This window comes from Aedes albopictus, chromosome 1, assembly GCF_035046485.1.
Source record: "Aedes albopictus strain Foshan chromosome 1, AalbF5, whole genome shotgun sequence".
NCBI lineage: Eukaryota > Metazoa > Arthropoda > Insecta > Diptera > Culicidae > Aedes > Aedes albopictus.
In genome coordinates, this window is record NC_085136.1 from 217,290,554 (window position 1) to 217,305,060 (window position 14,507).

The following is a 14,507-nucleotide window of genomic DNA, read 5'->3' on the forward strand; positions in this document are numbered from 1 at the left end:
AACCTCAATAATCCAATGTTTAAACTATTATAAGTTTTATAAAAATCATTCTACGAACAAATATCTTATAATATGAATTATTCCATTGATCGTATTTTTTTATGCGGGATGACCTTTCGAAAAAAATCAAGGGCTGACGGGAATAGTCTGTTCTACAGTATGTATGAAAGATTACTTTATTTTTACAAATGTTTTTAATTATACAAAACTGTCAAAACTGGAAAAAGGAATGAAGTACAGCGAGATTGCCTACCAATCGCATGTTTTGTTTTGGCATTTCATCGTGCCATTTATTTTGCTTTCTTCGCACGCGTTTTCTTGCTCTTTGCAGCTGCCTTGCAACGAGTCAGAACTGCTAATACTATGGCAGCCGTGAATCCCAAGACCACAAAGACGATCAGCCCGGCCAACACATAGAACAGTGCGGGATATTCTGTCTTCAGCACATTGGCGTATTTTGGCAGGTTTTTCAAATAATAAACCGCTTGCTCCACCATTTGGTCACTGTAAAAAAAAAAAAAAACAAATCACACAATTAAACAACTTGCATTGCTTTCTAACCTTTTGTGTAGTTATGGTACTTACAATGGTGACTGCGGAACAGGAACTTTTTCGGGCGAGGCGTTTTTGTACCAATCTTGTGCAAAGCTCACAAAAGATTTGACGTCGTATTTCTTGATTTCATAGCGATAGAATTTACCCTGACGTAGGCTAAAATTATATATGTTGTTTTATTTACAATTACCGTTGTTGAGTCATAAAACATGCTTACAAAATAAATGCAGGTACTTCTTTCACAAGAAATCTGTCGGCTGTTGCACTTCCTTTGCCGTCTTTTTCAATCCTGGCGACATTCATGCGCGTTTTGAGATCTCCAGCTACAGCTTCCCAAACAGCAGTCAATCTCTGACAATCGACACAATTCGATGTATAGCTAAAATGCATACGTTGTATTAGTTAATACACTGATAAAGATTGCTTTTGACGAGAGAGAGGTACATACAACATGATGAACCAATCACCCGTGGTAGCTCCACTGGAAGCTTGGGTAAGATGCTCAAAATTTTCATCCGATAGCTCTTTTACATTTGGATCCTTGTTCTGTATAAGTTTTCCTATCAGAGCATCCTCATTGACTGGGCCATCGTATAGGAAAGGTACACCGTGTCTGAAAAATACCACGGCAGGCTCCTTCGTCGGACTGTACAAACGGGCCAGCTGGCTTCCAGTAGCTTTCACAACTCTTCCCTCCAGATTGTCATTGATTTCTTGTTTGAGATTTTCTAGAATAGCCTCCAACTTGTCGCAGGTTTCACAATCCTTTTTGGCTGAAATTTAAGGTAATGCGTTACTTTCAGAGTACAATGAACTGACGGACATACGTGTCCGCTATGACCAATAAATTAAAAGTTGTTGTCCGCGACGCCATGATGAAAAATAGCCGAACACTTTCGCCATTTCTATAACAGTTCGCTTCGGTTTGCTAGCTTGGCACCAAACCCTGTGGAGGAGGTAGTTGACCTCAACACTTCAGACAACACTCAGATGTCTCCACTACACTCTGCCAATAAACCTAAGATTATCATAAGGTTTAGCAAAGGGTTTAGCTTATAAAATGACCTTTAAAAAATTCATAACGATTAGGATGAATTTCATAAGGTCGCTTTATGACGCAGAATCGACTCACAGCTTGTCTTTATACACATTCAACAACACGATATTCTCAAGCGTCGATAGCCGTGTGGGTTGGGAACGGTCGCAGTGATTTCGACGTTCATGGATCATTTACGATTTTTATGCTCTTTTCATAAGTTTATCTTATGTTATTATGGCATAACAAGCATCATCAATTTTCATAAGGTATTCTTATGGCATCCATACTTTACAGTTATGGCTAAATTTCATAAGGTAATTTGATTAATTTCGATAGTTTACTTCGCTGTGTGTACACAGAAATGCCTTTCCATTGTGCTGCCAGAAGCCCAGTTTCGTGTTTAAAAGGAATCGTTCAAGAAACTTCTTGAACGATTCCTGACAGAAATGTTCTACGGTGACTGCCATTTAAACTGTCATTTCTTCGCAGCTGCGTACTGAGATCGAAGAAAAATGGTTTCTTGAGCGATTCAGGCAAGGAGTTTCTCATGCATCAAGATAGGCCGAAAAATTCCTTTTGAACTGCAAACAGCTCCAGAAAGAGATAACGTTACACTACAGAAATGATCAACACCGCTGCTCGCCTTGCAAACGGCAGGAGAACATTTCTGTCATGACACATCGTCGGTTAAGAGAAGTGAAACCATAGTTAGAATACCAAGATATAAATGTCAGGAACAATTTCAGTTCAATTTGTGACGCCAGTTCTTCCCCCAGGTTTCCCCCAGTAAATCGCCCAATACTGGCTTGCTTAACGCGACGCTTCTAATGCCAGTTTGCTCCGCCCTAAAAAAAACCAAGTACGCCATAACAACGAGCAAATCGTTTGTTTATTTATCTAATGCTGGAGAAGAAAAAAAAATCTACCACCGGTTCGACCAACGTTGGTTGAGTTTTTTTTTTTTTTTTTGAGCGACAGGAAATCCCCTCGCATAACATGTTTATGTTTCACCAGTTCTTCCGATGGAAACGGTAGATCAGAATCGAATTTCAGAGGCCCATGTAGAGACCGTAAATCAACCAGGTCGACCAAATTTCGGTGTGTATGTGACGTAGAATGTCGCCAGGCCAAACCCTTTGCCCTTTTGGTCGATGATAATCCCAACTGAGAAATCACCTCGTTTACGACCCGTTTAAGCCGCTCCGCTAGAGACCCAAAAGACTAGTGCCCATCCCATACCGTCAATGTGACACCCGATCCTCCAACCGTGTATTATAAGAGGAGGCGGTTGATGAGCTAACACTCCACACGCACAGCACCCTCGGAAGCAGCCAACTATGTTGGTCCTTCCCTCTGGGATCTCCAAGATCGCCGGACCAACATCCGCGCCCACAACCATTGACCAAGCTCTTCGGTGGTCTCACACGAATGCTTCTTATGACCATTGTCGCCTCGCCTTCATGCCTTTACGTCTTCTCCCCGCCTCGCATAACCACCACTATCCAACCACTATCCGTTGTTAAGGACGTCAATTTGGCTGCCGGTTCTTGCGAGGTTCAAAACCGAAATCGAAACCGACCTGCGACTAACCATTAAGCCACAGACAAACAGACGTAACACCTTGAATGGTTTTCATACAAATCCATCGACCGGTTGACACTACCATCACCTGGTGGAAAAGTTGCACGAATCACTGTGTTGTGCAATATCGTCACCAGAAGGCGCTAGTGTGAAACGTCAAACTCATAGAAAAACGATGCGCGCGCCTCTGGTTGTGAAAGCCACAACTATGAAAATTTAAAATGATCGTTAAAAACGTGGTCGATGGAAATTTCCCAAGTGTTACGTCTGTTTGTCTGTGATTAAGCTGTCGTCCATACGAACGTACGTCAACCGTGGTGGTTCGAAATTGGTGCCCAACGGTGTCGTTCGGCCCATCCATGTGCGCGCTCTTCTATAGTAGCACCTAGGATGTTATGGTCACTTGAAAAAAAAAACGGAACCCACGGCACTACCTTTAGTAAAAACAAAAAAAAAAGATTAACGTTGGATAGTTTTTCCATGTTTTTTCATCCCCGGAACGTAACATGTAAATAAACAACATTTTTCTTATCAATAAGAAACAAGATGTTGTTTCTACATTCCTTGATGTTTCTGGTGCATATGATTCTGTTTTGATAGATTTATTATTTGAAAAAATGAATGATTGTAAAATTCCTTATATTTTTTCAAATTTCCTGTGCAATTTGTTTTCTTTCAAAATTATGCACTTTTTCCATAATGGATCATCAAAAATGATTCGTTATAGTTATTTTGGACTTCCTCAAGGTTCCTGTTTGAGTCCCTTTTTGTATAATTTATTTACAAGGGACATGATTTCCATTATTCCAAATGGATGTTATTTGATTCAGTTTGCTGATGATCGAGCTGATGATAATGTTATATCTATTAGTGGCAAAAATAGAGAAATTATTCGTCATTTCATGCAGATTTCTTTAGATAATTTAAACTCATGGGCGCATAATAATGGGTTCACGTTTTCTGCACAGAAAACCAAATTTATAATATTTTCTTGTAAACATACTCCGGTAGGCATTGATTTATTTTTGGGTAATAACCTAATTGAACAAGTTTTTGATTATAAATATCTTGGCATATGGTTTGATTCAAAATTGAAGTGGAATAAACATATTCAATATATTCAAAAAATTTGCTCAAAAAGAATTAATTTTCTTCGAATAATTACTGGAACCTGGTGGGGAGCTCATCCCATTGATATGATAACACTTTATAAAACAACTATTCGTTCTGTTATGGAATATGGTTGTTTTGCTTTTGGAAGTGCTGTTCAAACACATTTTTCCAAACTTGAAAAAAGTCAGTTTCGATTTTTGAGAATTTGTTTGAAATTAATGAATTCTACTCACACTAAATCTGTAGAAGTTTTAGCAGGTGTTGTTCCACTCAAAAATCGTTTTCATGAATTAAACTGCAAAGTTTTGATACATTGTTTATCAATTAACCATCCACTAGTAGATATATTAAAATCACTCTTTGAAATCAATCCCTCTAGCAGAATTTTATGTTCTTATATTGACTGTTCCACAGAAAATATAATTAAAAATTCTTCACCCGGTTTTTATGAATATAGCATGTGTGTGCATTCATATCGACCTAATATTGACTTCTCATTACTTGCAGAGTTGAAATTCATTCCTCATCAGGCTTATTCTCGTTTCGCCAATTTGTTATTTAAACAAAAATTAGTTGGGATTGAATATGATAATATTTTTTATACAGATGGTTCCGTGGCTTATAATGTAGCAGGGTTTGGAGTATATAATAATAGTTTGGCCCATTATTATAAATTAGAATCACCTTGTTCTATTTACACAGCTGAATTATTGGCCATATATTTTGCATGTAATTTGATAAAAAATTGTGCTCCTAACATATAGGGTATTGGTTCCCTTATTAAGCATGTGGCTCCCATTTTCATCCCACGAAAAACAAAGGATTGAAGCGCTGTTTGTTTTGTTTCTCATTTTTGTATTTTTTGTTAGGAGTGAGCACCCATGAAAACAAAAAGAACGGAGTCAATCGGTGCCGTAATCGCTTGTTTTCGAATAGGATGAAAATGGGAGCATGAGATTACTGATGGCACACATACCCTACTTGGTATGTTCTGATAGCTTAAGTTGTCTCCAGGCTTTGAATTCAATTACCTTTCATTCAAAAACAAATCATATTATTTTGACAATAAAAGGGCTATTACTTGAATTACATTCTCAAGGATATTTGATAAAATTAGTTTGGGTTCCAGCTCATTGTAATATTTTTGGCAATGAACAAGCTGATTATTTGGCGAAATTGGGTGTTTTTTGCGGAATAGTTTATAATCGTGATATTGAAGAAAAAATCATTGAGCAATTGGCAAATATCTTGGAATGAAAGTCAACAGGGACGATATTGTTATTCCATTTGTCCGAGAATTAAAGGTCATCCTTGGTTTAAAAACTTAGATGTTGGACGTAATTTCATTTGTACTATTTCAAGATTAATGTCAAATCATTATATTTCAAGTTATATTTGTAATGATTATTTGTATCGTATGAAAATGAATGATTCTAATCTCTGTGAATGTAATAAATCTTATGAAGATATAGATCATATTGTTTTTAAATGTCCTAATTATATCTTACCGAGACAAAAATTCATGGATAGAATGACTTTCCTGAGTAACGAAATTCCAGTCTCTGTTCGAGATATTTTGGCCATAAAATGTGTTCCCATTCTAAAAATACTTTTAAAATATTTGAATGAAATCTCTTGTCAAATTTGATACTCGTTGTTTTTCTTCTCTTTTTTATTTTTATTTTCAGAAACCTCTTGCCTAGGCTACGCTGGTGCCATTCAAGCATTTGAATCCTGATTTTCATACATATGGTGGTCCCTTGGATGTTGTCGGCTCTGATATGGATCGATTCCGGATGAGCCTTTAGTATTAAGTTTTGTTTTTGTAATTATTGTTTTTTTTTTTGAAAAGATAAAGAGGTTTTATGCCTCTTTGAGAACGATTTCGAAATGCAAGGAAATCACTCAAAGGGGCTTTTCCCTCTTTCAAAATTATAAGTTAAATAAACAACAACAACATTTTTCTTATTACCATGACCACTAAATGGATTACTGCACAAATATTATTCTGGCCTGCTTACTCTCACACGAAATTTGACGTTTGAGCGGTGTCTGCACCTCTTAAACGTCAAATTTTCTGTGAGAGTAAGCAGGCCAGCGTAAATTCGTGCAGTGGACCATTGGCGGTCTCAGCATTGCTTCGATGAAAATGGGCGGAGCAATCTGACATTCAAAGCGTGGCGTCGGAATCACCAGTATTGGGCGAATTTACTGGGGGAACGACTGGCGTCACAAAAAATTCGTCAGTTTCGTATTGATTGTTGGTGAAACTCCTGAAACGCACAATTGGCTTCTTTAGCGGTGTTGAGATAATTCCGTATTCTGAATCTGCATGAAAAACTAAGCCAAAATCCAAATTGTCATGAATTTTGGTGCCCGGAAACCTATTTAAAAATCAATTGGGTTTTAATCCAGCTTTTTACGCTTGATAAGTAGAGTCAGTCTAGTTAGAGTCTGGCGGACTGTCACTTTCTATCGGAGCCAATCGAGCATGACGTCACGGTGAAGCATTTATTGGTGAGGACACTATGACGTCATGCTCGATTGGCTCCGATAGAAAGTGACAGTCCGCCAGACTCTAATTATAGGGACTCTATTGATAAGGGGTGATGCATTTTTGACAGATCTTGCCGACAGCCCATGCAGCAACACAGTAACCAAAAATTTCAGTTCATCGCTCCTGAGTTGTCAAAAATTTTCAGCTAGTGGAAACATTTGTTATGATTTAAAATTGATTTCTTTTTAGGTTTATGATCGTTGTCCGCCACCTTTAGCTGCAGAACCAGTTGACACCGAGGAATTGTAATCAGGATTTACCACCAGCCGCTCAGCCAGGACTACCAGCCCGCTCAGAGTCGGCATTTTCCGCCGAGGCTTCGTAAGAAGGGAGAAAAAAGTGAATTGCGATTGACGGGTTTTATAAGGAAACTCCCATCGTCTATTCGACCATATTTACTTGATTTATGCCCTACTACAAGCGTAATTACGGGTAACTCATGTCAGGTGGGGTCCTGATGATGCTGCTTAGTGCTGATCTTCAGCCGGACCGTCGTAACCTTCATTTGGCCCTCGTGGAGTGGTTTCACCGACCGGAGTAACACGAAGGACTCTCAGCTGCCTGACATTGCCTGCCTGGCATGATTTGTTCATCGGGATCACTATGCGGACCCGGAACACCTTCGCTTCCCAATCGACCAGGTTTCCTTCCAAAACCTGAAATTTCCCTCAGTTTCCGTCCGGATTACCCTTTTCCTCAACAGATTGTGGGTCGTGTTGGTGTGGGTGAGTCCCCTATCCAACTCAGGAGTGTTTCACCACGCCGTCCGTATAGGTATGCTTCACCGAAGATTGCTCCAGGAATTCCCACCGGAATCTCCCCCCCCCCCTCGGTACGACCTAATAGAGCAATCCCCGGTGGGCATTCCTGAAGGAATCTTCAGTGAGAATTCCTGGAGGATCTCCGGTGGGAGTTTCGGGAGGAATTCCCAAAAGGAACTGTTGGAGGACATGCGCGTAAGTCCAGCGCATTTGCCCGTTGCCCCCTCAGCCCCAATGTCGTGCCCGCTTGTTATGTACTACAGCCAGCGCACAACTTTGGAGTTGAGGGGGCTAAATCGCTGTAACTACGCGCTGGAGGAATCGAAAATCCTCAGTTTATCATTTCATCCGACAGTGTAGCTCCTTCCGTAAGTCCTCTGGCAATTCCTCCCACTACCAATGAACCAAGAAATCCTTTAACAATTAATTTTAAAGAATCTTCCTATGTCAGAGTATCCGTCAGAAATTGCTTTTGGGGAATCTTTGAACACTTCATTCCGAACAATCCTCCATGAGATCCATTCGAGAATCTGTTGGCCATTTTTTCCGGAGCAATCCTTTCGATATTTGTTGTGATGGTAACAATGGTAACACCATATGAAAACATTTGACAAATGTGGAGCAGTGAACTGAAATTTTCGGTTGCTGTGATGCTACAAGGGCTGTCGGCAAGATCCGTCAAAAATGAATCACCCCTCACTACAGCGTAAAAAGCTGGATAGCCGCTATGATTTTTTTCAGATTTTTATAACTTTAGAACTTTATTTATTAAAATCAATTTCAAAAAGATTTTTTGAAATCACCTTTTGACAGCTGAGCAACTGCTTGACAGCTCCGCCCAGTACAAAATGCAACGAGGGGTGATTCGACAAATCGCTCCCATACAAACTTCAAATTGATTTTTAAATAGGTTCCCGGGCACCAAAATTGGGTTATTAAATTAAGAAAAATGTATCGATATTTTGATTATATACGAAAGAGCACCTTTTTCTGAGCCGCTATGATTTTTTCAGATTTTTAGAACTTTATTTTGGTACCAAAAATCAATTCCAAAGAGATTTTTTGAGATCATCTTTTGACAGCTGGGTAACTGTTTGACAGCTCCACCCAGTACAAAATGCAACGAGGGGTGATTCGACAAATCGCTTCTATACAAACATCAAATTGATATTTAAATAGGTTCCCGGTCACTTAAATTCATGAAAATTTGGATTTCGGCCCAGTTTTGCAAGCAGATTTAGAATATGGAATTATCTCAACACCGCTAAAGAAGCCAATTCATGAAATTTTTTATTTCGGCTCAATTTGAAATGCAGATTAAGAATTTGGAAAATTTTCAACATCGCTAAAGAAGCCAATTTGAAGTTTGTATGGAAGCGATTTGTCGAATCACCCTCGTCACATTTTGTACTGCACTGAAATAATTCTAACAGCCTTTTTTATCAGACACTACACATACATTGTACCCCTAGTCTGACACGTTCACATCAAATGAATCGTTATACGTATCATATCATAAACAGTTCGGATTGAAAAGCCTTCTAATAAAACTAAATGCCATTTACGCATATCGGAGTTATATGCATACTTGGGGCAAGACACTGTGCTGGAGAGTGCATTTTCCTTCACAGAGTTGCTCAGAATTTCTCCGGATTGCTCCCGTTTTTACTAGGGTGTTACCTGATTTATCGCAAAATCAAAACAATATTGCCCGATATCTCGCTTTTCTTGCATTTTTAGGGGTGTTTTTCAACTAATTTCGTTGATCAATGGTGAAAAGAGTTACTCAGAATTTCTCAGAGTTACTCTCGTTTGCACAGTGTCTTGCCCCTAGTATGCATATAACACGATTGATACATTAGCTGTGCATATAACTTTGGCCGGGTGGAAAATCAACATTAGCAGATAAAGTGGAGTACGTTTTGCCTTGGTGCGATACATTTATTTTTCGAGTGAAAAGCTTGATTGCAAAATTCTATGTGTGGACACTAGGGTGACCCACACTTATATGAAAAACAAAAATTTCGAAAAATACCAAGTCTTACCTCCTAAATCAGTTGTGTTGGACTCCCAGAAGCTACGTTCAAAATTTGAGCAAAATCGGTTTAGCCTAAGGGGGCGCTCAAAACGCTTGAAGTTTGTATCAGAAAACTTGGCCAAATGTATGCGGAAATTTTAAGTTTTTCGAATTTTGCCGCTAGGTGGCGCTGTAAGCGTTCAATAATCAAACCCATTGGTATTATTGTAGGTGACTATTATGGTATTCGGGATTTATTCAATCGGTATTGAATTAATAACACTCTTTACTCAAATTCACTGCAGAGCACTTTTTATTCCTTCCATTCCAGTCCACAGTCTTATCACTTCTCTCCTGATCCGAAGCCTCCCATCTCCTCTCCCTCACTCCCATTCTCTCTCCCTTTCACCACGCACATCGGGTGCGTTGCTTAAACCCTCACTGTGTCTCGTCATTTAATTCTGCCGTGCTGCCAGATACTACAACTATATCGGCACCAACATTTCAAAAGGGCGTAACTGCATTTTGAAGTAATACCTTATTTCAAAGCTGTAGGTCGTACTGCCTCCCTTACACTCAAACCACCGTGGTTGTCGGAAAGAGGAGAGTTTTTCCCATCCGGTACTTGTTGTGAAAAACATGGAAATCATAACACATGATCCACAGCTTTAAAATAAGGTGATGATTCCAAAAGCAGTTACGCCCTTTTGAAATGTTGGTGTCGATATGCCAGAGAACTTTGTCGAAGACCGCGAAGTGATCCGACGGCTGTGAAAAAAGTTATACCCTAGGCAAAGTGAGGCAAAGTATTGAGATTTCATTATTGATATTATTCCTTTACATGTATTGGAAAAATAAAAATAAAGTTTATCCTCACTTTTCCTAGGGTATAACTTTTTTCACAGACGTTGGATCAACTTGCGGTCTTCGACATAGTTGTTTGGCATATAGCCACCTACAATAATACCAAAGGGTTTGATTATTGAACGCTTACAGCGCCACCTAGCGGCAAAATTCGAAAACTTAAAATTTCTGCATACATTTGGCCCAGTTTTCCCATACAAACTTCAAGCGTTTTGAGCGCCCCCTTAGGCTCAACCGATTTTGCTCAAATTTTGAACCTAGCTTCTGGGAGTCCAAAACAACTGATTGAGGAGGTAAGACTTAGCATTTTTCGAAATTTTTGTTTTTCATATAAGTGTGGGCCACCCCAACTAACATTTTCAGCGCTATAAGCTTCAGTCATTTGCTTTCTGTTGTGTAACCATCGAGTAAAAGCAGTCAACGCTGAATAAAAGAAAAGCTAGTCAAATATAAATCATAAGCTAATACACGACTGCAAAACAAGCACCATACAGCTACCAAACTCGGTTTTCAGAAATCCATTGCTTGTCACTGGGGCTGCCTTTACGCAAGTACTTTAATTATTCAATTTTAAAAGTGCTAATTCCAGTTCCACATGTATTGCGTCACGGTATCCATAACCTAATTATATTTAATCGTTTAATTTGGGGATGCCGTAAGACTATTATTTAACAACTACGAAAAGGCTGAAAAAGCGCCTTCTCAAGATGTTATTCAGTTAGTGGTTACATAGGAGCCGAGAAAAGAGCTATGACTAGATGGCATAGAAGCAGTTCGCACAGCATGTACAAGCTGATTAAGTTCGCCAGATTCATTGGTATAGGGCTTGCATAGAAGCTTCCGTCCATATGTACAACACAGTAACTCAGCATCAAGTCGTATTAAGGACGCTTTGTTGACGTTTACATTCACAATACATGTTAGATGGGACCTTAGAGGACACATAGAAACTAGATGCATGTTTTTCTTAGCGTATGATCGGGAGAGTTGACTTATGCCGTTTTTCTTTTTGAACCTGGGTTGGAACTGGATTGGCGGAAAATGGGTAAACAAACAAACGTCAAACAAACTTTAGTACAAGCGAAACCGAAGTCGGGTTGGGGTTGAAACTGTGATCTCATCCAGTTCCAACCCAGGTTGGAACTAAATCAAAAAGAAAAACGACATTAGTGTGGGCGCAGCTGTCAAGCAGATGTCCAGTAGCGTGGGACACAAAAAGACATTTTACTCCTGTACACTTTTTGAGTTCCATTTTGGTCCCATATCAACTGTGCAAAATTCCAGATCAATCGGAGAAACTATATTTTAGCGCCAGCCATTTTAAGTTTTCATACGATATAGTATGGGGGAAAACACTTTTTCAAAGAAAAATCGCCACAGGTTGCCCCTTAACCCCTAAAAATAAATCAATGAATGATTTCCGTTGGAAATTTTACGAGGAACCAACCCTCCGAAGACCGCAAAGCGATCTGAGGCATGTGGAAAAAGTTATTGACTGAAAACCGAATGGCACGCAAACGCTGTTTAACATGTAAGGAATAACAATAAATAATAAAATCTCGTTATTTTATCGATCGGGTGAGGCCTAATAACTTTTTCCACGAACATCGCATCGATTTGCTATCTTCGGAGGTCTGATTCCTAGTAAAGTATTCTACAGAAATCATTCGTCGACTTATTTTTAGGGATCTAGGGGTGACTCCTAGCGATTTTATTTTGCAGGAGCAAAATTTCTCCATAGTAAATCGTATGAAAAACTAAGAATGGCGGGCGCTATAATATAGTTTTTTCCGATCGATCTGAAATTTGGCACAGTTGATATGGGACCAAAGTGGAACTCAAAAAGTATACAGGAACTTGAGTTTTTCCATTTTTGGTATTTTCCCATATAAACCGTGTACCAGGCTAATGTCCAGCTGTCAAGATCTGAGACGAGACTCGCGAAGACGGTCTTCTTTTTCTCCACTTTGTTATTTTTTTCTTCTTCCTATCTGTGTTGACATTATGTTTTGGGCTGGTGGTTCAAACACGTACGTGACCGCATCACCTTACATGCAGTGTGACTGAATCCCATTCACGCACAAAATCATGTTGAGGTGAAATTTTGCATCGCCAACAATCGCCAAACAAAGTAATCATTGGAATATTTTGTTTTCAATTTATTTTTGACAGTACAGGAGAAGAAAATGCTGCTCGGAGTAAATTTTGGCTTCAGAATTTTTCTCGGATAGCAATACTTTCCTCGTTTTAGGTAACGTAATCAAACGGGCTACAACTGACAGCTCAGTTGGGCTGCACTTGACGTTGCTTTTTTTCCTCTTCGCGAGTCTCGTCTCAGGTCAAGATGATTTCAAAAAATCTAATTGAAATTAATTTCAGGTACCAAAAATAAAGTTCTAAAAATCTGAAAAAAAAATCATAGTGGCTCAGAAAAAGGTGCTCTTTCGTTAAAAATAAAGAAAAATCAATGCATTTCTCAAAATTTAAAAACCCAATTACCCATTTCGAAGATTTATAGATTTAGGCGCAAACAATGATTGGGCTATTTTTAGCGTAGGTGCATTATGTCAATAATTCTGGACGAACATTTGAAAAGGGCCTATCTGCTTTTTGTAAACAAACATGTTTTTGTCTCTGTAGGGCCCATCTGCATCCACCCACGCACATCAACACCCTTAACAGATAGCTTGAAGAACACTCTTTCTGATAAGGGTGTTGACGTGCGTGGGTGGATGCAGATGGGCCCTACAGAGACAAAAACATGTTTGTTTACGCAAAGCAGATAGGCCCTTTTCAAATGTTCGTCCAGAATTGATCAATTATTGATTGATGCACCAAGCGAAAAGAAGAAGAAGAAGAAGTTTTGACATCCAAGCGGTGTGCCGTCGATTAGATCCTCGTCGCTGATTGGTCGATGGATGTAAACGGCACACCGCTTGGATGTCAAAATTCTTCTTCTTACCGCTTGGTGCATCAATCAATGGACTTATCCACGGTTTTCTTTATCCTCTGGATTGCTTCTTCTTTTTATCTGTAACTGCGGGCAATGTTTACAAAAAATGACATATTCATGAACATCCAGCGACCAAAAGTTCACTGGATGTTCACCGGATCTCGCCGGATGCAAGATGTGAGCAGTGATTTTAGTAAACACGGCCCGCAGTTACCGCTTCACAGCATGCTGTCAGTTGGCGTGTGACGTCATCGTGGTTAAGTTCACAGAGGTTGCTGATGATTGAAATCTGTCTCTTTCTAGCTCACATATGTTTTCATCAGGAAACTGTTTCCTGATGAAAACATATATGAGCCAGAAAGAGACAGATTTCAATCATTAGCAACCTCTATTTGGCCCAAACGAAAAAATCATTGTTGAAGTAATCGATTATTTCAAAATCAATTGATTTGCGACATCTCTAGCTGTAGCTGTAATCATCAAAACTACTGTTCATGATTGCATTGAAATATTTTGATGATTGCTTTAAAGTCAAATTTTCAGAGAATATGAATGTTTTTATGAACAAAACTATTTAGGTATACCCAAATAAATACATACAATAGCAAAGATTTAGTACTTACAAAACAGCACCACAAAATTGGAATGGCTGTGAAACAATTTCACGAGATCATCATCAGTGACGGTTTTGATGCCGGCTCCGGTGTCAGCACTGGCAACCGCGAGTAACACAACAAACACCGCATAAATCCACTGTTTCATCATGCTGGGACGGAATAGGTAACAAACTACACTAGATTGATAAAGTTTTCCTGAGAATATCACTAATTTTGTGCTAATTTCCAGAGGAAATTGTACAGGTGGCTTTCCAACGCCGAAAGATTCGCGGTGGAAAAGAGAAACACGCAAACGCAATGACACAACTCATCATCATCATCATGCCATAAAAATAACAACAAGTTTCGCCTCACATCTCCTAAACCTGCCAAAATTGCCCATGCAGCAGAGCCTTCGACTTCGATGTCGACTCGTTTCGATCGAAAAGGAACTGTCAGTTTCGCTCGCGG

General features: G+C 39.2%; 1 protein-coding gene across 1 annotated transcript; it reads right to left on the bottom strand.

Moving 5' to 3' along the window:
• Nucleotides 1-143: 143 nt before the first annotated feature.
• On the bottom strand, nucleotides 144-14,357 carry LOC109400092 (thioredoxin domain-containing protein). The gene is made up of 5 exons (XM_029851783.2): nucleotides 14,064-14,357; nucleotides 1,004-1,328; nucleotides 773-934; nucleotides 586-711; nucleotides 144-504 (listed from the first exon to the last, which is right to left on the bottom strand). Exons 1-5 carry the CDS (start codon nucleotides 14,203-14,205, stop codon nucleotides 291-293), a joined length of 969 nt encoding a protein of 322 aa, XP_029707643.2. The 5' UTR covers nucleotides 14,206-14,357; the 3' UTR covers nucleotides 144-290.
• Nucleotides 14,358-14,507: the final 150 nt, after the last annotated feature.